The sequence below is a fragment of the Panthera pardus genome, unplaced genomic scaffold (assembly GCF_024362965.1).
Source record: "Panthera pardus isolate Hobbes unplaced genomic scaffold, ASM2436296v1 HiC_scaffold_24, whole genome shotgun sequence".
Taxonomy (NCBI): Eukaryota; Metazoa; Chordata; class Mammalia; order Carnivora; family Felidae; genus Panthera; species Panthera pardus.
In genome coordinates, this window is record NW_026526810.1 from 73,515,881 (window position 1) to 73,543,414 (window position 27,534).

A 27,534-nucleotide genomic window follows, 5' to 3' on the forward strand; every position below is an offset into this window, starting at 1 on the left:
GGAAACTTTACAGTGATGAATCACTGCTCTTTACTTGCATGAATGTTAATGGCTGGTCTTACTCCAGAGATACAAAGACAGTAGATTTCTTATGTAATCTGTTCTTTTAGAAATACTCAGTTTACAATTATACTGGGATACCTTACATTCTCAAGAACTCTAACATCTGTATACAGTATAAAACAATGAGAACATATGTGAATTAACAACATTCACTTTGAACCATAAGGGCATTTAGAACACAAGATAATTCAGAGACCTCTGTGTTGTTTTATTCTAAGATACTTTTCCTAGGTTTAATTTAGACTATATGCTATGATTTTTACTTAGGAGTTGAAACCACATAAAATGGAAATACAATTATTACCCATACTGAGTGATACATACCTAACGTGTACCTTATATCTGAAATGTAAAAGCACACAAAAGCACAATGGAAAACATGTTAAACTACAAGACACATGAAAGCATAAGGCCTACAAACAAACAAATGTTGTTTGTATTTCACAGGAAATAAAAATTTCTATTAGGAACTAAAGACACATTGTGAGTAATAGCCTATTTCATTGGCTTTTAGGTAACTACGGTTCTCTTACTTGTAATGTAGCTTTTAAAGAGTGTTGTAGCCTTACCATGTCTATTTTATAAATATGAGAGCATAAGTGATGACCCTGCACAGTATCATTTATGCCTGGAATATGCAGATACTAATATCTTCATTAGAGAGGCCAGTGAGCATTACACGTAGATAATTGATATGTGACTCTAACCTGAGTAACTCCAACTCGAACATCCCTACTGACTGAACTGGTTCCTTTCAGCATATCTCCACTGGCTCGAAGAAATCCTGAACTCCCACGGAGAAACCCTGTTCCTAGTAATTCAAGAACTTCCTCCAGAGATACTCTGCGCATGCTTTGACGTGAGGCTGCTATAACAAAGAATAAAACATGTGATTCGTACTTTACAGACTAAAATTTTAATGCATGACCCTGATTTGTATGATCTTGGTTAACATGTTAACTGTAACAAAAATAAACTAAAAATCCAAACAAAATGCAGAACTGACAGGACATTACATGCGTTAACACACAAAGTTATACAAGGGTTCAGAGGTCAAATCATAACAGATTCTGAAGTATCATGTCAATGACATCTTAAACACTAAGCCACTTTGAGATTATGCCCTACTACCCTCTTTTCCACAAAGAAGTTAAAAGGCTAACCATCCTCTATAATAAAAAACATAAACTCCCCTCATTTTCCAAAAATTCTTTTGAAATGTTACATGTTAAATGTTACATGTTAACCAACATGTCCTATTTTTTAAAAATTTTCAACTGCAGGCACAACTTTTTTATCCTCAGTCTGTAGAGAAATCAAAGCTAAATATTACTAATTTGCTCAGTTGGCCCTTAGGCTATAGTAATTAAGAGATTAAGGCAGAATGTTTACTTTCAAGTTTGTCTGCAGTTTGACATAGGTGAATTTCTACCTGTGAATATCTAGGGAATAAGAGCTCTCAGAAAAAAAAAAAAAAAGAACCCATTTTCTCCCTTTCATTCTTCTGAATAACGATGGTCATGAGCTCTGACACCATTATTGGCTCAAGTCATACACAGTGGGGAAATAAACTTCCATTAATCAAAGTTATGAACAAAAAATCTACTCCTTAGGCTAAGGAGGAAGTAACTATCTGAAACAAATGGAAATCTATATTGGCATTTGGGAGAAAAACATTAGTGAACAGTATAAAATCCATGTCCTCATGGATCATAAATCCTAGGAAGGAAAGAATAATGAACATAATAAATGACCAAATATATAGTATACTGGGCAGTAATTAAAGCCATGCAAAAAAATAGAGCAGCTCAGGAACACTGGGGGGAAGTGTGTGTTTTGGTTTTTGTTTGTTTGTTTTATTTATTTTGAGAAAGAGGAGAGAGAGAGAGAGACAGAGAGAGAGGGAGAGAACGAACATGTGGGAGAAGCAGAGAGGGAGAGAAAGAATCCCAAGCTGGCTCTGCATTGTCAGCACAAAGCCCAACGTGGGACTTGAACAAACATGAGATTACAACCTGAGCCAAAATCAAGAGTCGGTCACTTAAATGACTGAGCCACCCAGGTGCCCCAAATGCTTGTGAGTTTTAAATAGGGCAGTCAAGGGGTGCCTGGCTGGCTCAGTCGGTTAGGCGTCTGACTTCAGCTCAGGTCATGATCTCACAGTCTGTGAGTTCAAGCCCTGCCTCAGGCTCTGTGCTGACAGCACAGAGCCTGGAGGCTGCTTCAGATTCTGTGTCTCCCTCTCTCTCTGCCCCTCCCCTGCTCATGCTCTGTCTCTGTCTCAAAAATAAAAACATTTTAAAAAATTTAAAAAAATAAATAGGGTAGTCAAGGTAGGAATTCATTGGAAAGGTGACATCTAAACATTGTTTGAGGACAGTGAGGGAATCAGGTATGCAGATATATGGAGAAAAAGTGTTCTAGGCAGAGCAAATAGGTAGGGCAAAAAGGCCTTTCAGAAGGATATGATGCCCAATGGGTTCAAGTAGAGTTATATGAACAGAGCAGTGGAGGAATCTAGTATGAGACAGGCCAGAGTATAAGGATGGGGAGAGAGAAGACATTGAACCTCGTAGATCATTATTATAAGGATGTGAGTGAAGTGAGTGGGTCTAATGATGGACCTTAAGCAGAGCAGTGATATAATCTGTCACTTTGCTTCTGTGCTGAGACAAGAAAACCCACTAGAAGCAACTCAGTAATGCAAGCAAGAGACGATGATGGCTTAGATCAAAGTGGTTGCAGAAGAGTGAAGTTGGATATACATACGTATGTATTTTTAAGTTTTTATTTCAAAACTTTTCAAAAGTATGTTATAAAAAAAGCTGCAAGAATTGTAAGATTAACTCCCGTGTCCCCTTCACTGAGAGTTACCATATTTTCCTTATCACTTTGTCATTCTTGAAGAAAACATTTATAGAACAGCACTCAATCTGAGTTTGTCTAGTATTTCCTCAGAATTTTTGGCAGGAGAACCACATTAAGTAATGCCATAATCCTTTTCAATGTATAACATTAAAAGGCACTGTTAGTCTGTCCCTACATTGGTGTTATGATCTTTGAACACATGAATGAGATTTGTCTGCCAGGTCTGTCCACTGTAAAATATCAACTTTCCTTTCGTAATTACTATGCAACCTGTGTGGTGATCCTTTAAGACAGTATAAATATGCTATAACCCATCAAACTTTCATCCAACTATGTACAGAGGATTCCTACCTGCATAAATTATTACTATAATGACTGCAAAAGGTCATTATCTAACAATCATTCCTTCAATATTTATTAGTTAGCATTTACTGTAGAAAAGAACTTTCTCTTTTATTTATTCTCAGTAGGCACTCATAGATTTCTTTTTTATTTAATAGTTATAATAAATTTCTGTCATTATTAATTTTGCCTAACAGTCCTGGATTTCACCAGTGGGTCTGTCTTCAAGGAGCTGGCCAGTGGAAGCACCTTATTTTTCTGGCACAATAAGTTCCAAGCTCATCTTCAGGTAATTCCTGCGTCAGCCTCATCATTAGCCAATCCTAAAGGTGTCTCAATTCTAGGTACATTTGAAGATTGTCTGGTAGAAAAGCTATTGAGTGTGAGAGATAAGGGTCAAGGGTGACTTTCCAAATTTTTATTTGAACATCTGGAAGGAAGGACAGAATTGGCATCAGCTGAGATTAGCAAGCCTGTAAGTAGAACAGGTATGTATATTTTCTAGGGGAGGTGAGATCAGGCATTCGCTTTAGGGCAAGTTCACTTGAAACATCAAACTTTCAAAGAGATGTGAAAGGAGCAGCTAGATATGAGAGTTGGGTGCCCAGGCTAAAGATACAAATCCAAGAATCCCTGAAAGATGGTATTTAAGCCACGAAACTGGGTAAGATCACCAAGAGGATGCACATACATACACTGCAGAAGACCAAGTACTAGGTAAGGGGCTTCTTCTGTAAATAGATAAGGAATCATCAAAGATGGAACAGGAATTTCTAGTGGGGAAGAAGGAAAACCAAGAGAGAATGAAGTCCCATAGGCAAGTGAAAAAAAGAGGAGGAAAAGGATCCGCCAAGTTAAATACTGCTGAAAGGTCAAGTGAGACAACTGAGAACTGCCCACTGATGTTGGCATGGCGGAGTATTAGAATATAAGCTCAAAATAGGCACTTTTGATTTGTTTTGTTCAATGACATAACCCATGTACTCAGAAAAGATACTGGCCAAGTATAAACACTCAACAAATATTTACTGAATGAATGAATGAATGAATGAACATGGAGGTCTTTGGTGACCTTAACAAAAAAAGCAGTTTTGAAGGAGTGAAAGAGGAGAATCCTAACTGAAGTGGGTTTGAAAAATATGGCAGGAGAGAAACTAAAGACAGTATCAAGAACTCTTCGGAGGAACTTTGCTGCAAAAGGAAGAGAAATGGACCTCCAGCTCACTGGGAAATGAGACAGAAAAGGATATATTATTATTTTTTAAAGATGGGAGAAACAAAATCATGTTTCTGTAGGTAATAATCCAATAGAGAGGGAAAAGCTGATATAAGAGAGGAGAGACTTCCTAGGGCAATGTCCTTGAGCAGGTAAGAGAATGATAGAGTAAAACCTTGGCTTGCAAGTAACTTGTTCAGCAAGTGTTCTGCAAGACAAGCAAACATTTCTAACAAATTTTAACTTGATAAATGAGTGATGTCTTGCAATACGAGTAGTACATGATGCTAAATATCACGTGATCACAACTGAGCCAACGGTTCTTGAAATTTGCTTTGATATACAAGTGCTTTGGATTACAAGCATGCTTCCGGAACGAATTATGCTTACAAATGAAGGTTTTACAATATTAAATTAGATATTAAAAGATCACACCAATTCCTACAACTCGTTCCAATGATAGGAAAATGTCATACTCAATCCCTGCTTTTTAAGTGCCTTGGAGTAACATACCACCTGTTTGAATGAAGCCTGTTAATTTTACTAGGAAAATCATTTCAGTTCTGTACTTCATAACCTTTGTGTATTATGGTTGAGTATATAAACCTCCAATGCATTGGGTTTTCTAAATTATTCAGCGCTATGTTGCTACTAGTCCCCACCTTTAAAAACTCTATTATGATACCTAGATCACTTCTTAGTGGTACAAATATAACTCGATTATTTGCAGGCTAGAATTTATTGATGCAAGATGACAGAATTTCTAACAAAAGATTAGGCTAAATCCTAAAGATTTCTTAGTGTGGATGAAGCTGATTCTTCACTTTGCTCAATCTGATTACAAAAACACTAGCATTAGTTTAGTGCTACCATCAAAGCATATACACTTATTTATTCACATTTCTTATGCATTTCTACATTTTGCTTTTTTTACTGCAACTGTGTGCCAGCGCTAATGATACATTTATAGAAATGAGCAATCCACATTTTCAAAAGGATTAATTCAAAAGACATTAAACATGTTTTCTAACTTTAATTTTTTAGGTGGCTTAAGATTTAAACTCCTAACTGTCCTGAACAACTTTTTTTATGGTTTGGGTTTTTTTGTGTGTGGCTTCTTCCTGTTCCTATTCACCCTTTCCTCACCACCCAATAAGTAAGAAAGTCTTAATGAATTGTGAGATTAGAGAAACTGTAATAAAAATAAAAATTTATTATAAATTTTACTTATAATCTCAGAATGAGGGGACTGTAGTTTATTAATGTTCCCCATGTGACTGTGATATGCTGTGCTTACTGTACTCTCCCATCCCTGGTTAAGAAACACTGGCTTTAGAAAAAACAATTTCCCTTTATATAATGATAATGATTTCTTAAGCAACGCCTCTCTAATTTTAATGTGCATTATGAATTATCTGGAGATCTTGTTCAAATGAGAATTTTGATTTAGTAAATTGTGTGGGGCCTGGGTTTCTGCATTTCTTACAAGCTTTGAGGTGATGCTGATACTACAGGTCTGCAAACGTTTGAGAAGCAAGGTTCTACAGAACAATCACATTTTCATTTGTGTGAGATTGTTTATTTTTTGGAGACAGAATGATAAAGCAAATTTTCAATTACTCATCAATGTTTTACATACACTGTTGATTAGATCCAGGCAAATTCTTGTTTTCAAAAATATCCCATCCGTGCTCATTGCCTACAAGTGTAGGAATAGGGAATAAAAAGTAACAAAAGCAAATTGTCCAAGTATGGTGAATTTCAAATATCTGTTGTTTGGAATTATTTACCAATTGTTTTTACCATTGTTCCCTTATACCGACCTAGAAAATGGCAAGCCAAAAATAGGGAATCAAATGCATGTTGCTTAAAAAAAGAACTAAGATACAGATCATATCTATTATTAGATAACATTTCACAATTTACTTTTAAAAAAAAAGCAAAGACCATATATAAAGAAAGACAATGACTAAATAAAGTGTATTTCTTCAAGAGTTCATTTTTTTCCCTCAAATTTTTACTGAACTGTTTAAAAATGAAATCTTGGGACCTTTAGCAATGTTTATAAACTAAAATTGATCTCTAAGATATCCTGCAGCTCTTCAGAATTAATATTGGATAGTAGTAATACTCCCTTATGTTTGTATAAACCAACTGGGAAAAAATTATTAGACATTATGAAAATAATCATATAAATTTACCTGCTCCTGGATGTTTAGAAATTATAGCTTTAGCCAACACCGTGCCTAGTAGCTTTGAAACTGAAATCCTCACATCATAATTGGAACCTTCAAAGGACTTAAAACATAGTGTGGCCACACTATCCAGGTCCGTACTCCACATAAAGATGGCCTCTTTCTGAAGTTCAAGGAGACACTATTTAATTGGAAAAAGAGACATTAATGAACAACAAAATGTTAACTGTTAGGTTCAGAGCTATATAAGTTGTAGAAACTATCAAGTTCTAACAAAAATGATATACAAATTTAAAGTATGTAAACAATGACTGCAGGGACAAAAAATGAGTACTTATTAAAAGTCATAAAAGTTATATAAAACAATGTGCCCACAGAGGGTGGGAGGAAAATCCATTCTGACTCAATAGGCTAGGAAAAATGTCTTTAGAAGAAATTTGTCATCTATGAGAAATTGTGACTATGATTACACCAACTTTACCATACTATCTAACCAACTACATTAAGAAGGCATGATAATTCTGCACAGGATCTCAAGACTTGGCCTGGATCCTTAGAAGACTAGACTGCCTTAGTTTGATTCTGTTCCTAGCTTGCAAAAAGTGACATATTCAAAAGAAATTAAAATGTCAAAATCTAAATCCTAGACTTAAAAAAAAAGGCATGATAAGAACAGATCTCCTTCAAATAACGTAAACTTTACATGTAAAATTTAGTTTACAAAATTACAGAGAAGAAGCATGGTAGACTGAAAGGAATACTTAGAGTCTGGTAACATGAATTCCCCACCCTCCAACAATGTGCTGTGAACTATTGAAGAATCTTGGGAAATCCATAGAATTCTCTGGGCCTCAGTTTCCTCATATGCTAACATAAGATTAGTCTCAGCTGATTGTCAAGGTTGTAGCTTTAGGATCATGTGGCTGTTATTAGTGTTTTCACAGGGATAAACTAATTTAATTTTCTTTATATTTATTTTGAGAAATTCTGCTTATTAGACCATTTACCTTTGCAGCAGCACAACGAACAGCCATGGATCTATCTGTTAGGCAGGATTTAGCAGCTTTATAAACATCCCTGTGGCAAGGTATAGCAGCAGCTCCTAGTCCATTTAATATATTTTGTAGACTCAGCATAATCTCATATCGACCTTGAGACTACCAAAAAGAAGAAATTTAAATAGTAAGAAAAGAAATTCACTGTGAAAAGCAGCATTTAGCATCAAAATTTACCTCCTACATTAGTGAAACACTTACCTATCTGTGTACAGTAACCAACCCACCCAACATTAACAGCTGTTATTTTATGTACTGTTTACCATTTGAAAAGTGTTGTCTATATTACATTTCAACACAATACAAAGGGTTGATGTGAAGATTAAATGAAATTATATGAAAAGTACCTAGCATAAAGCTTGCATGTTGCTAAGCATTAAATAAATGGTTGCTGTTAATGAGGCAATATGGTAAGAGTGTAGGGTCTGCCACCTAGCAGGTGGGTGACCTTGGACAAAACTGTTTCTTCATCTGTTAAATGGACGTATCCACCTCAAAGGCTATTGTGGAGATCAAACAAGTTACTACAGGTAAAGTACTTAGAATAGTACCTGACCTATAGTACATGCTCAGTAGATTTCATAGCTTTAAACATCATTTAATGAGTCGAGTAGTTTAACTCTGAGGACAAGTCTGGGCTTCAGACTTAAAAAGACCTGGGTCTGAATCTTGGCTCTGACCCTTAGTACCTGTGTGGCTTTAAGTTGTTCCTACTTATTTCTCCATCTATAAGATGAGGATAAGATGAACCCCATAGAGCCAGTATGAGAAGTAAATAAACCCTTGTGGGGAAAACATTCACCACAGTGCCAGGCACATAGTAAACACACACAAAAAATAGTAGCTCCTCATGTTACTGATGTTTTACTAAATGCCCCAAATGATTTCTATATCCCAGGAAGTTAAGACCACTAAAGATAACTAAAGTTGAGAGAAGACAAGATCAACATCAAGTATCCTTTTCATAGGAATATTATTTTATCTGTTTAAAGATATATGAACATCTTTGTTCATCTTTGTCATGACCTGAGCCAAAATTAAGAGTATGACACTTAACCAACTGAGCCACCCCAGGTGCCCCTGATGTTTTTAATTTATATATTCATTTTTGAATATCTTTGTTCAAAGGAGCACAATAATGAATAATTACAGGTGGACGTAACAAAATGGGTCCTAAGGTGAAACTTTTGAATTTCTTTCTATCCCAACTTTATGTTGTCTATTACTGAAAGGTGTGGATCAAAGGTGGGAACCCTTTTGATATATCCAACATGTTGTGGTACCTGATCAACTAAATCATAAAGGCAAAAATAAGAAGAAATAAAATCCTTAGCAATAACTTTACAATTTCAGAAACCTATACAGCAATTCTCTGTTAACTATAGGGCCTGAAAGGAAGACAGCTTAACTAACGGGAGTGAAGTCAGAAAAAAAGTTTAAAGTGGTCATTCCTCACTAGATAAAACATTTCCTCTTAAAACAAAAGATTAAAGACGCGAACAATCTCTTCTGCTAAATCACTTTCTTTAATCTTTCATCAAACCACTGCTCAGAAGTGAATTCCTGAGTAGATTCTATCACCAGTTTTATATTATGGGCATCACTTCTTGAATCAGCTATGTTTTTTTTTTTAAGATTTTATTTTTTTAAGTAACATCTACACCTAACATGGGGTTTGAACTCACAACACTGAGATTGCAAGTTGCATGTGCTACTGAGACAGGCAGGCACCCCAAATCAGCTATGTTCTTCTCAAAATTTAGCATATTTTACATTTGAACTTTCCAATGTTGTATCTTGGTGCATTAAAAAAAAATGTGTTTAACCAGACAGCATTTTTCTAAGTTATTTCAGAGCTGTTTTCTAGACTTCTTTTCTAGGTAAGGTTAGAACAAGAACTGGTATGACATTTTTATATTAAAAACATTTTTTTGTTTGTTTATTTTTAGGGGCCCCTGGGTGGCTCAGTCAGGTGAGCGTCCACTTTGGCTCAGGTCATGATCTCATGTTCCATGGGTTCAAGCCCTGCGTCAGGTTCTGTGCTGACAGCTCAAAGCATGGAACTTACTTCGGATTCTGGGTCTCCCTCTTTCTCTGCCCCTCCCCTGTTCACACACTCTCTCTCTCTCAAAATAAATAAACATTTAAAAAATAAAGTTTATTTTTATTTATTTTGAAAGAGAGATAGCAAGTAAGTGGAGGAGGAGCAGCTTGTCCTTATTGACAAGCACTTGCTGTAGTACTAGTAAGCAGTACTGGGGAAAGGTGATGTGAGAGGAAGAAGCAGGGATGGGTCTGCCAGAGAAATACCTTAGTTTTTGCCTATCTGAATTTATCTATAATCGCATATTATGGGTTTTCTAATAAAGATTCAATATACCAAGTACCTATGTGCATCGCCCAGAAATATTTTTATGGATAAATTTATATACATACCTACATATGCTTATCATATGTAAAGAAATTTTATTGGTTCAAGAAATCATAAAACCTATATAATACTACCTTTTTATTCTTTGGTTGAACTTGCACTCACCTCTGCACTCTTCATAGCTTTAAGAATATTCCCCACTGTATCGGTAAAGGTGTTAACCAGGATTCTCCCCAACTTCTTGTACAAGGAACCCAAACATACCACAGCAGCACTGAAACAACATTTAAATTAGAAATCAGTCACAAGGGAAAAAAAAGGAAAAAAAAACTTAGACTATTAAAGGTGACTATTTAATTTTACCTTTAAAGGACAAAATTGCCCAGAATCGACTACACAGTTAAATCCTAAGGCATAACACTTGCATGAGTATCAAATATTTTAAAAAGATGTATCTTCAAATAATCTAAACCTCAGCCCAAAGATTCCATTCCCTCAAATTTTATGAAGTAATTTTTCATACAATTGACCTACATATATTATTAGATAATCAAAGATAATCTTAAAGATAAAAGATAAGTAAAATAGGAAATAATGTTCTTATCAAGTCTGAAGTCTGAAACCTGTATGGGAAGATATATCCTGTTATAAGCTAAAAGATCAACAAAAATTTCTGTAAAATAACTACTGTGGAACCATACATGGCAAACTGCCTTCTCTAAAATAACAGATGAAAAAATGAACTGAATAATACGTTGAAAAATTCTAAGCTGTTTTTTTCAGCTCAGAAGAGTATTTTTCTATATTGTAGTTACCATTAATTTTTACTAATAAGAACTAACAAATTTAAAGAACACCCAAGATGTGGAGAATTTAAAATCTCTTTTTCTTAAACACTCAACTGCTAAGATTTTTTGTATGTATCTTTAAACACTTTTTTTTAAGTAGTTGACATATATTAGCTTCAGGTGTACAACACAGTGATTCGACAATTATAAACATTACAAAATGCTCACTACAATAAATGCAGTCACTATCCGTCACCATACAAAACTATTAGAATATTATGGACTATATTCCCTATGGTGTGCTTTTCATCCCCATGACTTATTTATTTTTATAACTGTAAGTTTGTACCTCTTAATCCCCTTCACCTATTCCACCTGTCCCCCCACTATCCCCTTCTTCTGGCAACCACCAGTTTGTGTTCTATATTTATGAGTCTTCAACTGCTAAATTTTTAGTGAGAGTTCTGATTCCCAAATCAAGACTTCAAAAATGCCTAAAATATTTTTTAGAACAGTCAGTGGAAAAATGTTAGATGTTTTTAAAAGTTAAATTTAAAAAAATGAGTGAAATAATTTGTATTCAGTTTGGGTACAAGTAGTTTGGGTTCTTTAGAGAAATGATACCACAAGGAAGCACTATTTTGTTTTATGTTCAATTTTAATATTTAACTTACAGTTTAGTGGGAAGATAACTTGGAGAATCATCTTTGCTACGAATAAGATCATTACATTTATCGATTGTCTCATAAACAGAGAACGTGTCTCCAATACTATAAAGAATTCCGAGATTTTTAGCCAGCAGTTTGCGGGTAGGAGGCCCTGGAGAGCTGTTCAACAAAGATAGGAGCTGTTCTACCAGAGTCTTCTGTTTCTCCCTTACATCACTCTAGAAAGGAAGGTAACAAAAAGACAATTCAAAGTCAACATAATTACATGTAATCTTCTAATACGATTTTTCTTTCATATATTTAAGAATTAAAAACTCTAGAAAAACGCAAAATTATTTTGACTAAAAATTACAGATCAGTTGGTGATGTAGTCATCTACACCACACGAACAGGTAGTTCGTTGCCCTGAGGATATCTCTAAAAAATAATTTCTGGGCCAATATACACTGGAGTCTCTGTAAAGAAAGACAAGGGCTCTATTTCTTCTAAATCTTTTTCTAGTGAAAGGTAGAGCAAAGTTGTATTATAACTATTAAGCCTCTGCCATATGTATATGTACATGAGCAATGTATAATCGATCACTAAAGCTGACCTTGTCATGAATGATTATTTGTTTTACTTAGATCTTTTTCTAAGTTTAGTGCAATTTTCTTTTTGCAAACTTATGCATTTAATGCCAGTAATGTTACTCCATTTTACTTGTCTGCTCTCTGAAAAAGGAGTACAGAGTATCATTACAGTAGTAACGGTACTCAGGTGATCACTAAGGTCTAAGCTTCTACAATGAAGTATTTGTCAGTGTATGGATTTTTGCCTTATTAAATTCCAAATGTTTCCATGAGTAGTGTCTTTGCACCGCTTTTGCATTGCATATGATATTGTGAGAATATCCTCATTTTTAGTAGATGTATGCAGAAGTATTTAGGTGTAAAACCACCTCACATGGCTTGGTAAATCAGTCAAATATGGCAAAACGTTAACAAATGCTGGATACAGGTGAAAATATGAGCGTGTCTTTTTTTGTTGGTACTTATTTCATAAGCTTAAAAGTGAATATGTTTACTAAAAGACTTTTCCAATTACATTCTCCTTAAAGACCTCACAACTTTTTAAAACTCCCATTACAATATTTAGCAATATCTTACACAAGGGCTTCATGCATATGAAGGTGAACAAGATAATGAAAATGAAATCTAATAAAATGTGGTTCATAGTTTATATTTTTATACATATTTTAAGTAATATAAAAAATATTGGCTGACTTCTTCCTGCTTTTTGAAAGAACTTCTTGTAATATTTCATTATAAACTCTCAATAAGGTATACCATTTGAAAGCTAATTTAGGTTATTCTGGGCAGAACTAGAAAAGCAAACCAAAAGAACTAAACATTATCCAGCATTTAAAAAAAACACACACAAAAACAGTTTTTGCAATTTTACCCACCCTGCTGGTTGCCAGCAAGAGCTTCTCCAAATATCTCAACCAATCAAAAATAAACTCTGCCCTCTGAACTTCACCTAGTTGATTATATGCTTCTTCATTCAGCAATAAGCTATGAGCTAATTCCATTCCTTGCAGAAAATTCTCCTAGCTGGTCACAATTCTTCTCATTAAACTTCAGTTGATATACCTAAGAAAAAAATCTGTAATAGAGGAAAAGAACATATTTTAAAAGGAGAGTAAAAAGGAAGGCAATCATAATACTGAATCTTCCACAGAAAGCACAAAAGCATAATTAAAGTGGCAATATTTTTTCTAATAGCTCTGGGGTGAAACTGGGAAATACCAATCCCAAACTCTTAACAATGACACAAATTCCACCTTTGACTCCTTTTTTAGAGAGCAGACAAAACAGACATTCAGGCATTATTCATATACAGATACAAAAACTTGCTAAACAGAAGAGAAATTTCATTAAAATCCTGAAAATTTTTAGGTTGGGCTATTCAAGTATTAGTTTTCCATTTTCTTTGTAGGATAAATACCCTTTCACTAAAATAAAATGAGTCATGAGTACATATCAACAAATGACCAAATATCCAGACCTCCTACTAAAATTCTATAATATATCTCCCTGGGCATATATTCTGTCCTTTACCTAGCAATTTAAAAGGACTTATTCCTATCAGCATCTGTTCCCCTAGCCTAATATTCTGTGTAGCTTGAAGCGAGGAGTTTTAGGAAAAAGTCGCATCTCTATCAGAATAGTCTCCTTATTTCCGTGAACCTTGTGAAAGCAAAGTCCTATTACTGAAGGTACTTGGATGGATGGTGCCCAGGGATTGTAGCAATAAAGATCATATCTGCTATGACCCAGATCCAAAGTAGCCTTCACTCCTGTTGTAGCAAATTTAAAAAGAGAAGATTTTGTTGTTTGTTTGTTTGAATTCATGAGCATGTCCTGGGCATACACTTTCCAGAACATAAATAACATGTAAGTGTACACACACACACTTGTAAGATGACATTCTGATTACAGAATCTTTTATTTTTAGGAGCATGGTCAAATTTATAGCAGTAAAGCAGCGTGTCTGCAACTCATTTTTGAATAAGTAAATCAATTAGCCATAAAATACAGTAAATGCTAACAGCTTTTTTAAAAAATTTTTTTTTGAAAGCAAAAGAGAGCACGAGTCGGGGAGGGGGAGAGGGAGAGGGAGGGGGGGGCAGACAGACAGACAGATTCCAAAACAGGTTCCAGGCTCTGAGCTGTCATCAGAGCCCAACATGGGGCTTGAACTCACAGACCACGAGATCATGACCTGAGCGGAAGTCATACACTTAACCGAATGAACCACCCAACACCCCAAAATGTTAAGCAGCTTTATGTAGATAGTGGGTATGTGAACAGTTATTTCACTATTCTTCATTTTTTTCTGTATTTTTAAAAAGATCACAATAGAAAGTTGGAAGAATTAGTTAAGAAATGAAGAAACACACAAGCAGGATGCCGGGCTGGCTAAGTGGTAGAGCATGAGACTCTTAATGTTGGGGTCCTGAGTTCGAGTCACACTTTGAAGGCAGAGTTTACTTTAAATTTTTTTTTAAAGGGAAAAGTTGAAGAAAAAATACACAAGCTGGTTTTTAAAAAATAATCATCAGGGCACTGGGTGGCTCAGTCAGTTCAGCGTCTGACTTCGACTCAGGTCATGGTCTCACGGTTCGTGAGTTCGAGCCCCATGATAGGCTCTCTGTGGCTAGCACAAAGCCTGCTTTGGATACTCTGTCTCCCTGTCTCTCTGCTTCTCCCCTGCTCACACGCATTCTTTCTCTCTCTCAAAAATAAATAAACACATTGGGGCGCCTGGGTGGCTCAGTCTGTTGGGCGTCCGACTTCAGCTCAGGTCACGATCTCGCGGTCCGTGGGTTTGAGCTCCGCGTCGGGCTCGGGGCTGATGGCTCGGAGCCTGGAGCCTGCTTCCGATTCTGTGTCTCCCTCTCTCTCTGCCCCTCCCCCGTTCATGCTCTGTCTCTCTCTGTTTCAAAAATAAATAAACGTTAAAAAAAATTTTTTTTAAAAATAAATAAAATAAATACATAAGTAAACACTAAAAAAAAAATCATCACTACTACTTACAGGAAAGACAACTATCATCAAGAACACTAAATAGGGAAGGCACCTGTTCAATAATGTATCAAAAATAAATTTGATGTATTATATAAAACTCCCAGCTAAGTAGAAACAGATAATTAGAATTGCATGGAAATACAGTCAGAATGCTACAGGTAATTAAACTAAGAGATATTAATACATAGCTAATATTCCCCCAAATAAATCTCAATCTTTTATAGAGAAGCCAAAGATGTATTAGAGAGAAGTAAAGATGTATTAGAAAATCAGATGGGAGACATGGGGAAGGCTTTTCTTTCCTTTATTCATTTTTTACTCCCAGAGAGTTTATTGATATAAAATTATCTATAGTTTCAGATCATCAAAATTATTATAAACCTGAAAAAAGCCCCCTTAAGAGACAGTAGTCACAAACTGGTACCCTGTTGGCCAAATTTAGCTTGTAACTTATCGGTGGAAAAAATGACTTACTAACATTTAAATTTTAGATTCTACACAAAAACCTGGGTCCCTATCCCCATACAGCAACAAATGGCTGAATTTAAGAGAGGGACTCTCCAGCAGGCCACAGCTGCCACATTCACTTACATTACTTGCCGACTTCTTCAGGTTTTTTTTTTAATATATTTTTTTTAACGTTTATTTATTTTTGAGAGAGACAGAGACAGAACGCCAGTGGGTTAGGGGCAGAGAGAGAGGGACACAGAATCCGATATAGGCTCCAGGCTCTGAGATGTCAGCACAGAGCCTGATGCGGGGCTCAAACTCACAAACTGTGAGATCACGACCTGAGCTGAAGTCGGACGCTCAATCAACTGAGCTACCCAGGTGCTCCCAGGTATGTTAAGTTTTTAACTCCTACTCTTTATCTTGCTTGTGTCCCTCTGGTTTGGGCTAATATTCTAGATTCTGACTATGATGCTGCCCCAGAGCCCAAAAGACAGCTTTTACCAATCCATACCCACCAACCCAGTGTGCTGCTTTTAGCCATCTCGGTTGTCCCCTCCCAGTGAGTCCTGCCTGCCTACTGGATACCACCCATAACCTGTACTGACAGTCCTCAAAAAAAAGGAAAAAAAAGTAAATATTAGGTTATTTTTGGAAATGTCAATTTTAAAGAACAAGAACAATATAAACAATGGTGCTAACAAATTCACTTTTACAGAGACATGAAGTTTTAGATTCTTGCCTTAAAAACCCTCCTTGGGGAGCCTGGGTGGCTTGGCTGGTTAAGTGTCTGACTTTGGCTCAGGTTATGATGTCGCGGTTCATGGGTTCAAGCTCCGCATCAGGCTACCTGCTGTCAGCAAGGAGCCTGCTTTGGATCCTCTATCCCCCCTCTCTATCTGCCCCTCCCCTGTGCTCTCTCTCAAAAATAAATAAACTTAATAAAAAAAAATTTTTAAACCCTCCTTAAATTATCGAAGCCACCTGACCAAAATACACACAAATAATTATAAAGTTAATAAATACTAGAGAAACAATTTCTGGAAGACAACTTCTAAGTATACAGAAGATGAAAGGCAAGTTTGCACTCAATATCTATGATTGTATGAGGAAAAAATATTACCTCAATATCATAGAGAAAATTTCTTATAACCACCACTGCAAGTCAAAATTCTATCTTAATCAAATTACCCTTTTTAGAGGTCATTAGGACTGCTGAAGAGACTTTTTTTTCCTTAGGCAGCAGCAATATTGTGGTGTAAAATGATCTATCAAGAAGCAAAATAGCTAACACAATGCAATAATAAATAATTCAGTAAAAAGCTTGAGACCATAAGCAGGGCACAGAGTTATCTCCAATGTCTTCAATACATTCCTCTCATAAATTACTCCTAAAAGTAAAAAATTCATCCAAGTAATCCCACATCTAAACACCAAAGTCTAAAATGCACCTGTGATCTCCACATATGCACTATCAATGGGATAAGCAAATGCTTTCTGCAAATAACAGATGTTCCTATCACTACCTGAAGTTTCACTTTAGGTAGACGAATACAAATGCAGTCAATCTACTACAAGTTTTAATATAATCACACCCTAGAACTACATGTATGTGGAGTCTGCTTATTTTTCTAATTTTCCCTTATTTCCCATTTTTATGTTTCTGTTGCAATCACAAAGTAATTAGTTTATTAAAAGTGAACATATATTACAATATATTTTTCAAACAACAATTATGCTACTTAAAAAAAATTCGTAAAACTACAGCTCCCACTGTAATGTTTGCCATTATTTTTGACAGAAGCTAACATTTATTGGCAACTTACTATAAGTGCTTTTACATTTTCTTGAATAATTCACAGAACTGTTCATGAGGCAGCTAGCTATTTTTAGATGAGGAAACTGGTAACTTTCCTCATCTAAAGTATGTAGGTAACTACATACTATCCTGCCACTCAAGCATTCAATCAAGCCCCTCAGATGCCTTCAAATCAAATTTTTAAAAAGCTTAGAACTTGTAGACAATTTGTGGATAGCATGGAACAAAAGACCATCGTACTGTTCCCTAAAAACTGAACACCAAATTCCTTACTTTAATAAGTTTGAGAATCTAGGAATAAAAGTTACCCAAAAGATTTCTCAGGATATCTAATAAAGATTAGTGTGTACTATTAATCTCAATGAATAAAATGCAGTCTAAAGTATTAATCAAAATACAGCACAATGGTAATTTCCAGACCTAAGTAAGCTGTCTCATGGAGAAACAGTAACATGTACCTGTTATGGCCACTTACTCTGTATTTTAAAAATATACACATGAATATTACTTTACCGTCAAATATTATATATGCTAACATAAAACCAAGAGTTGAACTAAGCTTACAAATACCCTTCAATGCTTTTTAGACCGTACATTTCTCTGAGGCACTGTTTACTTCCTTTGTGATAACTGTTTGTCTTTTATGTATGCCAGATACTCCCAGTGACTCAGTCATAATTTTCATCCCTCAAGTCTATACTGAGAAAAGCAGGCACTGTGTACTAGACCTATGGCCCTAAGGTACAGTCCTACCATTCTAAGGCACTGTGGCTCTCCAAGTGGGAAAACCCCAGTAGAATGTCAACAGAATTGTATTAGAGGATAAAATTTTACTTAACCATTTCCCCCGATATTAACTTAACACATCATTTTATACTAAAATAAATATGCATTCAATATGCACTAGAAGGCAAAATTAATAGTGTTTCAAGATAAAACATGAAACTTCAGAGAAATTCTAAGCATGACAAACCTTTCTAGGCTTCTTTTAAAGAAAGTCACTCCTTTCTACTGGGAAGAATACTAGTTTAATGGAAAAGTTTAAGAACAACTAAGCTATTAACTTGAATTATATGAACTGCCATTTTTATAGGTCAAGAAATGGCTGAATATCAGCAAATTCATATGATACGATTTTTTAAAAATTTTTCTTAATGTTTATTTATTTTTGACAGACAGAGAGACAGAGCATGAGCAGAGGAGGGGCAGAGAGAGAAGGAGACACAGAATCTGAAGCAGGCTCCAGGCTCCGAGCTCTCAGTACAAGAGCCCGACGCAGGGCTCGAACTCACAGACCGCGAGATCATGACCTGAGCCGAAGTCGGATGCTCAACTGACTGAGCCACCCAGGCGCCCCCATATGATTCGATTTAAATAACATATTCAGTCTTCAAAGATTTGACTTAGTGTAGGAAAGTCTAATGTCTATAATCTGTCTAGTGTTCTCAAGACAATGACTTTATTGCTCTAGAGTAATACATATGTATAAATATTGTTAACTGCTGACAGAAAGAGAAACCACAGGAGGCCAAATCTCCAAGGCCCTGGTTTGCTAGAGTAACTTACTCCAAAGCCATCTCCAAGAGAAGTTAATAGTCTTATCATGAAGGGCTAATTTTCCATCTGAAAATGAGTTAATGTCAAATTTACACAGGCAAAAAAGTTTAAGCACCTTCAACAATTTTTAGGATAACACAAAACAAAACAAAACATGTAGCATTAACATGATTTTCTCTATCTAGGGTTTAAAGATCTGTTTTGGTAGGGATGGGAACATATTTAAAATCATGGTTAAAATTTACAGGGAAAAAGAATCTTCTTAATCTTTTTGGTCCTTTTGTTTCTTAAAAAGATTCATTATATCATTTTGAAAAGGGAAAAGTGGAAAGATCACAAATAGTCAGAGACAACAACAAACAAAATAAGATACATCTGTTGGGTTTGCTAGTTTTTTTTTTCCCCCAGAGGATGAAAAGACCAATTTACAAAACCAACAAGCCACTACTCAGTAAATGAAACTAATTCCAGAATATATCAGGCCTTAAATTTTGAAATATATCATACTTCACTTTCAGTTACTGTCCTTCCTTCAATTTTCACTTCTCCAAAAGATACCACAACAGCTTCAACACAGCCTCCAGTCTTTAGTTTCTCAGTTTTGTCCAAAAAGCAAAAAGTAAGCCAAAAAAAAACCTCCAGAATCTCCCACAATTTAGGAAACATACATAAATCTTAAAATCCAAACTTTTCCAAAAAACACAAAGCAAAACAGTAATTAGCATTACTCTAGAAAGAAGGTGGCTCATTCTATTCTGACCTAAATTAAGATTCTCTTTAACCTGTGATTCTGGCTTTGCAAAATTATAGGTCACAAAATAGCAACTCACAAGTTACAGAGCATGCTTACAATGTTGCCAGAGGGAGGCTGGTAAAGAAAAATGGAGGTCTTTTTGTAATCCTACTTTAAATATCTCTAGGCGTAGTCCTAAAGTTAGTTTGCTGACACAATGAACCACTGCACTTCACTGGTTTTAGGCTAAAATGGATACTGAAGAAAGTCTTTTGTAATTTTAGAGTTCTTTAATACAGTTTTATCTTCATTATTTTTAAATCTTGTATTTATTCCATCTTTGAATGAAATACTTTGCTTCTTTCTAAATAAACTCAGTATTTTAAAATTCAGCTTAAAACAAAAATCTCTTCCAGACTTCAAGCTGCATTACAAAGCTGTAATCATCAAGACAGTATGGTACTGGCACAAAGACAGATACTCAGATTAATGGAACAGAATATGGACCCACTGACGTATGGCCAACTAATCTTTGACAAAGCAGGAAAGAATATCCAATGGAATAAAGACAGTCTCTTCTGCAAGTGGTGCTGGGAAACTGGAAAACAACATGCAGAAAAATGAACCTGGACCATTTCTTGCACCATACACAAAAATAAACTCAAAATGGATGAAAGACCTAAATGTAAGAAGCCATCAAAATCCTCGAGGAGAAGGCAGGCAAAAACCTCTTTGACCTTGGTAGCAAAAACTTCTTACTCAACATGTCTCCAGAGGCAAGGGAAACAAAAGCAAAAATGAACTATTGGGACCTCATCAAAATAAAAAGCTTCTGCACAGCAAAGGAAACAATCAGCAAAACTAAAAGGCAACCAATGGTATGGGAAAAGATATTTGCAAACAACACATCAGATAAAGGGTTAGTATCCAAAATCTATAAAGAATTTATCAAACTCAACACCCAAAAAACAAATAATCCAGGGAAGAAATGGGCAAAAGACAAGAATAGATACTTCTCCAAAGAAGACATCCAGATGGTCAACAGACACATAAAAAATGCTCAACATCACTCATTATCCGGGAAATACAAATCAAAACCACAATGAGATACCACCTCACACCTGTCAGAATGGCTAACATGAACAACTCAGGCAACAACAGATGTTGGTGAGGATGCTTTTTTGCACTGCTGGTGGGAATGCAAACTGGTGCAGCCACTCTGGAAAACAGTATGGAGGTTCTTCAAAAAATTAAAAATAGAACTACCCTATAACCCAGCAAGTGCACTACTAGGTATTTATCCAAGGGATACAGGTATGCTGTTTCAAAGGGGCACACGCACCCCGATGTTTATAGCAGCACTATCAACAACGGCCAAAGTATGGAATGAGCCCAAGTGTCCATCGATGATGAATGGATAAAGATGTGGTATACATATACTATGGAGTATTACTCGGCAATCAAAAAGAATAAAATGTTTCCATTTGCAACTACATGGATGGAACTAGAGGGTATTATGCTAAGTGGAATTAGTCAGAGAAAGACAAATATCATATGATTTCATTCATATGAGGACTTTAAGACACAGAACAGATGAACACAAGTGAAGGGAAGCAAAAATAATATAACAACAGGGAGGGGGACAAAACATAAGAGACTCTTAAATATGAGTATGGGCTAAATGGGTAAGGGGCATTAAAGAGTCTATTCCTGAAATCATGGTTGCACTATATGCTAACTAACTTGGATGTAAATTAAAAAAAAAAAAAAAAAACACAGTATTTTTTTAAAAAAAGTTATTTCTCCTTTAAAGAAATAAAAACTGGACCTCTTTCAAAAAAAAAAAATCATTTCCTTAGGAAACCTTTAATGATTAATTCTCCTATTCTTTTACTGCTTCCTCTCAGTATAGCACTTTTTCCATTATATTTATGGTTCTTAAAATATATTTGGCTTCTGCAGCTATCACTTAGATGGCAAGATTCTTCTGGTGTTTTTCCAAATCATGATCCAAAAATCTTAACCATAATTACTAGATCAGTAGCATTATGGATAATGTTCTCTATTTCCAAATTTTTAGAGATTTTAAAACTTTTTAATTGAAATTCTTAATAACCAATAAATAAACTAAATTTCTGTTATAGATTACTAACTTTTAAAATTCACAATACTACTTGTTAGCATCATCTTGGTACTGTCACAAATGAGGAGGACACATGCATAAGCCTGCTGTTGTAGTTCCTGGCTATGTCTTTCATCTTCCTAAGAGACTCCCAAATCAAAAAATGACAATGATAGCTATTATTCATTGAGCTAGCAACTTTTTAAGTGCTTAATTTACACCATCTCTAATCACCACAAGGAAGAAAGCAAGGAAGGTATTATTGGTCCCCATTTTATGGATAAAGAAATTATTAAGATGTCAGTAAATAGAACTGAGAGAATAAACCCAGGTCTGTTTGGCAACAAAGCTCATTCTCTTTCCTCAATGCCAGGAAGCCTTTCCACGGGGGGTGGGGGGGAAGGAAAAACAGTGTTTTTACACGAAGATGTAAGAAAGAAAATGTGCAGAACAAATGGCAGGGGGACGGGGCAAGATCATTACTTCACATTTGGACTCCTCCACCTATTTCCCCTTACATCTTTCAGTAAATCACAAAATCAGTTTCATCTCTTACTTCCTCCAAGGATAAGGGGTCCAAACAATTAAAAAAGGGAGTGTTGGGAAAATAGCAAGGGGGGGATATAGGAGGAGATAGGTAAATTGTTAAAATTAAAGGCAACTAAGCATGTCAGAATAGCAGACCTATAATAATGCAGACTAGTGGTTCATGACTCTAACTGCTTTAAAGAAAATACCAAACCTGGGAGCCTGGGTCGCTCAGTGAGTAAAGCATCTGACTCTTGATTTCAGCTCAGATCATGATCTCACGGCTGGTGAGTTTGAGCCCCACTTCAGGCTCTGGGCTGACAGTGCAGGGCCTGCTTGGGATCCTCTCTCTCCCCATCTCTCTCTGCCTCTCCCATGCTTATGTTCTTTCTCAAAAATAAATAAATACACTTAACAAAACAAAACAAAACCCAAGCCTAAAACAAATGAATCAGAATCTCTAAAGGCTGGGGTGCTGTAATAAATGGATTTTTCATTTAACTGCCACCATAAAATATCTACTAGCACTACTAATTTACAGATAAGAATACTGAGGCTAGATTACAATAAGGAGGATTTTATTTTATTTTATTAATTTTTCTTAAGGTTTATTCAATTTTGAGAGACATAGACAGAATGTGAGCAGGGGAAGGGCAGAGAGAGGGAGACACAGAATCTGAAGCAGGCTCCAGGTTCTGAGCTGTCAGCACAGAGCCTGACTTGCGGCTCAAATCCACGACTGTGAGATCATGACCTGGGCTGAAGGTGGATGCTCAACCAACTGAGCCCAGTCAAGATGGCTCAGTCAAGATCACGCGACTCTTGATCTTGGGGTCATGAGTTCGAGCCCCATGTTGGGGGCAATATTTACTTTAAAAAAATTATAATTATGAAAACTACAAGTATAGAAGCTTACACATTAAGAGAGGGTCCAAGAGGTAAAGCAATGTTTCCTAAAGTGTTCTGTAGAACAGTAACGCCAAAGGATGAGGCTAAGTGTTGTGTGTCTGGGGGCGGGGGGGTCCAAAAACTAAATTCTTTTGGGAAATGCCACATTGGCACTTTTCTTTCCGACAGAGAGTCTCCATAGGTGTAATATGGTAATATGTACTATGTACTGCCAGGAGGGCATACATACATAGCATTTGATATTTTAATTACAGACCTCTCCCCAGACTACCTCTTTCTCTTTTTTTTTGGCCCCAGCTGGGAATGTTGTGAAACTAGTATTCTATAGAACACAATCTTTGAAACACTAATCATTAAATACTATAAAGCAAGAAATTTAAATATTCCTTTGTGTTCCTAAATCATTCCTTTGTATGATAGGATTTTTATTAGAAAACTATATAACAAGTCAATGTCACACCTACTTAAAAGTGGCCATTTCTTTTTTCTTTTTTTTAATGTTTATGTATTTATTTTGAGAGAGAAAAAGAGAGAGTGCTAGCTGGGTGGTGGCAGGAAGAGAAGGAGAGAGAGAATCCCAAGCAGGCTTGAGCTGTCAGCACAGAGCAGGATGCAGGACTCTACCTCACGAACTGCGAGATCATGAGCTGAGCCAAAATCAAGTTGGACACTTAACTGACTGAGCCACCCAGGCACCCCAAAAGTGGCCATTTCTGATTAATATTTTGAAGTATCTAACATTACATATTCTAAATATAAATAGACTCTTATCTACTTCTGGATTATGAATAAAGGGAGAAAAGATACTTTTAATTAACCTAGTATATTAATTCACATAAAAATGTATGTTACTCATATTTATAATTAAGTTTCACATCACACTCCTTCCAAGCTGAAGATGGTTTGCTGCCCCATGAATTTTTTTTTTTTTTTTTTGGAATTCTGAATATAAATTCTCATAAAAACTTAATCCATGTTTCTTGCCATATCACAAAAGGCTAACTTGTAACATGCCCATTCACAGCACTATCTTGTTTTAATATATAATGAAAATACATCAAGCATAGCAAGATTCCAAGAGTGTTTCCTGCAAACTGGCTAGGAATGAGGAGAATGCTGCTATTGCTGCATACTACAGGCCAACAAGAATGGCAGATACATGCAGCTCCAGGAACCAATGGAGAACACATCCTATGAGATAGAGCAGTTAGGATGACAGAGGAAAGACACAGGAGTTACAGGGAATGTATAAACTGGCATAAGGGGTGCCACAAGTGGGGATGAGGCATACTTTGCTTTCCTCCTCTGTTTTTCTGAAGTGCTGCAGATTACTACTGTTCGGGATGAGAACAACGACAGAAACTGAATTCAGTGAGGGAGATTGCCAATGGGGGCCTTACTGAAGAAGTACTGCTGGCTCTGGCAACTCTGCCTCCAGATTACAAAAGAGAAACCCTTAAAGGATAAAGGAAGTATTGTGGGGGAGGGAGGGGGGAACTGAGCAGGAGGGACCAACTCTAAGACAGTGAATGGAAAAGGAACTAACATTTTTTGACAATTTACTTACTAGAAACTTTTAATCCTCATAACACTGAAACTTAGATATTATTATCCTCATTTTACAGATGGTGGTAACAAGAAATGTGTCCAAGGTCAAGACGTTATTTAAGTGGAATAAGATAATGCCTACACCTGTCTGATTTCAGTGTCCATGTTCCTTCAACTACTACTTCATACAGCCGCTGCATAAAGTCTCTCTAATCGCTATTACTGACAGTTACTGCCATACCAACTCAAGCATCTAATCATTACAACTTTGTTGCTCTTTTTTTATCACTTCGTTCTCCTCTTACGTCTTTAGTACTTTGAGGCTTTATGTTAAAGTGTGAGGTCTTCTACAGACATCAACTTTAAAAGGGCTCTTCTCATCTAGATGTAAATCAATAAGTACCAACAGTGTTAGTTTAGTCTTTGGATATTCTTGACAATTTTTATCACTTTGTTCCACAGACCAACTCTTCCATCTCCCCCTGGGAAGACAGATTCCATTCTGGACACTGAGAAGTGACACATGGTAGATTTTAAGGTACAAAACTTATTCTTATCTCCCACCTCACTCATCTGAAAATAACTATCTAAACAATCCCACTACCTGGTACCTCACTGAGACTCGAGTAACAAGAAAACAAAGTTTTCTGTGTATGTGTGTGTGTTTAAAGGATATACAGTAAATAATTGTTTCAAAGATCATGAACTTTACTGACCAAAGTCTCTTGGTCCCTCACAGCTTACTCATTTCAGTTTAGACATGACTTATCTGGATTCTAGCTAGGCTGGAATAGAGCACCATATTAAAAGTAAAGAAGCAAAGTCATTGAGATCAGGAAGAAGTCAAAACAGACTGCTAACAGTGATGGAAGTGACCAAAATACTATGTGATAAAGTATAGACATTTTAAAAAGCAGGGCAACACGAGACTACTAAGTACAAGAGCAAAGTGTGTGCAAGATGCCATTCATTATTTCTCTAGCTCAGTTGAGGCCAGGAATCCTTGACCAATTTTCCAAAAAACCCTATCCTTTTATTTACTGCTCATGCAATCCGTCACCTAGGACTTCTTGGGTTTAGCCATTAGACCCTGCCTGCCTTAGAGTCCCCTGTTTCCCCTCTGCAAACTGTTTGTGGCTCTCACATCAAAGTTAGCATTCACAGAATCACCCTTAATCCACACTATGGTCTGATACCTTGGCTTTTCCTCATGGCTCCCCACTTCTAATTCACAACATAGCTTATAGAATACCCAGCCTAGAATTTAGCTACATTTCAGAACTTCTTGGAGCCTTACTGGAGGGATTTTATTGGCAGACACTGCTTCTTACCCCATGCCAGATGCTCAGCTAAGCTCTTAACTTTACAAGTACATCTCCCTGGAACAACTCCATTATTACTCTGCCTTCTGACTGCTATCCTCATGGCCCCACCCAAGTAATATAGTGAACATACTATTACCTCTAATTCCCCAAGAGAGTTTGGGGCAGCACTCCATCAATCAAACTCACTGATATTTGTGCAGCAAAAGATAAAAACATACCCACACAAGGTGGGATTAAATAATGACTGTATTTAATAATGTTAAATACAAAGTAATGTTATATTTTGCTGCCAAATGAGTTAAGAAAAAAACCTTCCAGAGCCTTTTAGACACTGGAATTAAGATTTTGTACATGTATGTTTTTTTTTTTTTTCTTTTCAGATCTCCTCCTAAAATATTTCAAATAATTTTGTTTCTGATGTTTCATAGGTAATCAACTTTCTGATAATTTTACTTAAATAAAAAATGTGGAAAAGTGAGGAATATTTTGCATATATACACAAAAACATGCATATGTTCATCATATAGATACCTACAAACACAAGAGAAAAGGATATAAATAGATGCTGTTGTATATTTACCCACAAAGAAGCATTATCTGGGCAGTAAGTACAACTATGTTACTGAAAAAGTACATACATAAAACATTTTATTTATTGAAATTAGAGCCATACTACAGTTTTAAGATTAGTGAAAGTGTATGCTCAGCTTCAAATATTTAGAATTATCACCCTGTATAAGTTTTCCCTCCTCCGTGTCACATACATGGCTCCAATTTCTGAGGCAGGTATCATAAACATAGGGCTTTAATAATGCTACTTTATTCTACTTTTCTAGAAATAATCATTTTGTTACTATTTTTAAAAAAGAGGACGGGGACCCCTGGCTGGCTCAGTGGGTAGAGCATATGACTCTTGATCTTGGGATTTTAAATTTGAGCTCCACAAATTGAGATTACTTAAAAATAAAATCTTAGGGGCGCCTGGGTGGCGCAGTCGGTTAAGCGTCCGACTTCAGCCAGGTCACGATCTTGCGGTCCGTGAGTTCGAGCCCTGCGTCAGGCTCTGGGCTGATGGCTCAGAGCCTGGAGCCTGTTTCCGATTCTGTGTCTCCCTCTCTCTCTGCCCCTCCCCCGTTCATGCTCTGTCTCTCTCTGTCCCAAAAATAAATAAACGTTGAAAAAAAAAAATAAAAATAAAATCTTAAAAAAAAAAAAAAAAAAAAAGCCCAAGCATTCATGACTCATGATAGATGATCCTAAAAAGCATTGTTTTGTTTTGAAATGCAGAGATCATTAAACTAGTTTTCCAGGATTTAGAATAAAAGAATTTTAGAACAGTAAGAGGCCTAAACAAATCCAGTTTAATCTTTAGTCTATTCATAAGATAATTAAGAAAGGCTCATAAAAG

At 36.0% G+C, this 27,534-nt stretch overlaps 1 protein-coding gene across 7 annotated transcripts in view; it reads right to left on the reverse strand.

The window, feature by feature from the left end:
* The window catches only part of HEATR5A (HEAT repeat containing 5A), a 118,044-nt gene that overhangs the window by 88,845 nt on the left and 1,665 nt on the right, over window positions 1-27,534 (reverse strand). For 5 of the 7 annotated variants that reach the window (XM_053889328.1, XM_053889327.1, XM_053889325.1 and 2 more), the window contains exons 2-7: window positions 13,011-13,210; window positions 11,573-11,784; window positions 10,276-10,384; window positions 7,692-7,841; window positions 6,691-6,865; window positions 771-931 (exon numbers count right to left, since the gene is read on the reverse strand). In XM_053889328.1, coding sequence (XP_053745303.1) covers window positions 771-931; window positions 6,691-6,865; window positions 7,692-7,841; window positions 10,276-10,384; window positions 11,573-11,784; window positions 13,011-13,136 — 933 coding nt within the window. In that variant the 5' untranslated portion in view covers window positions 13,137-13,210. Of the gene's footprint in view, window positions 1-770; window positions 932-6,690; window positions 6,866-7,691; window positions 7,842-10,275; window positions 10,385-11,572; window positions 11,785-13,010; window positions 13,211-13,827; window positions 13,905-27,534 lie in introns of all 7 variants that reach the window. The other 2 variants (XM_053889323.1, XM_053889326.1) reach the window with 2 other exon arrangements.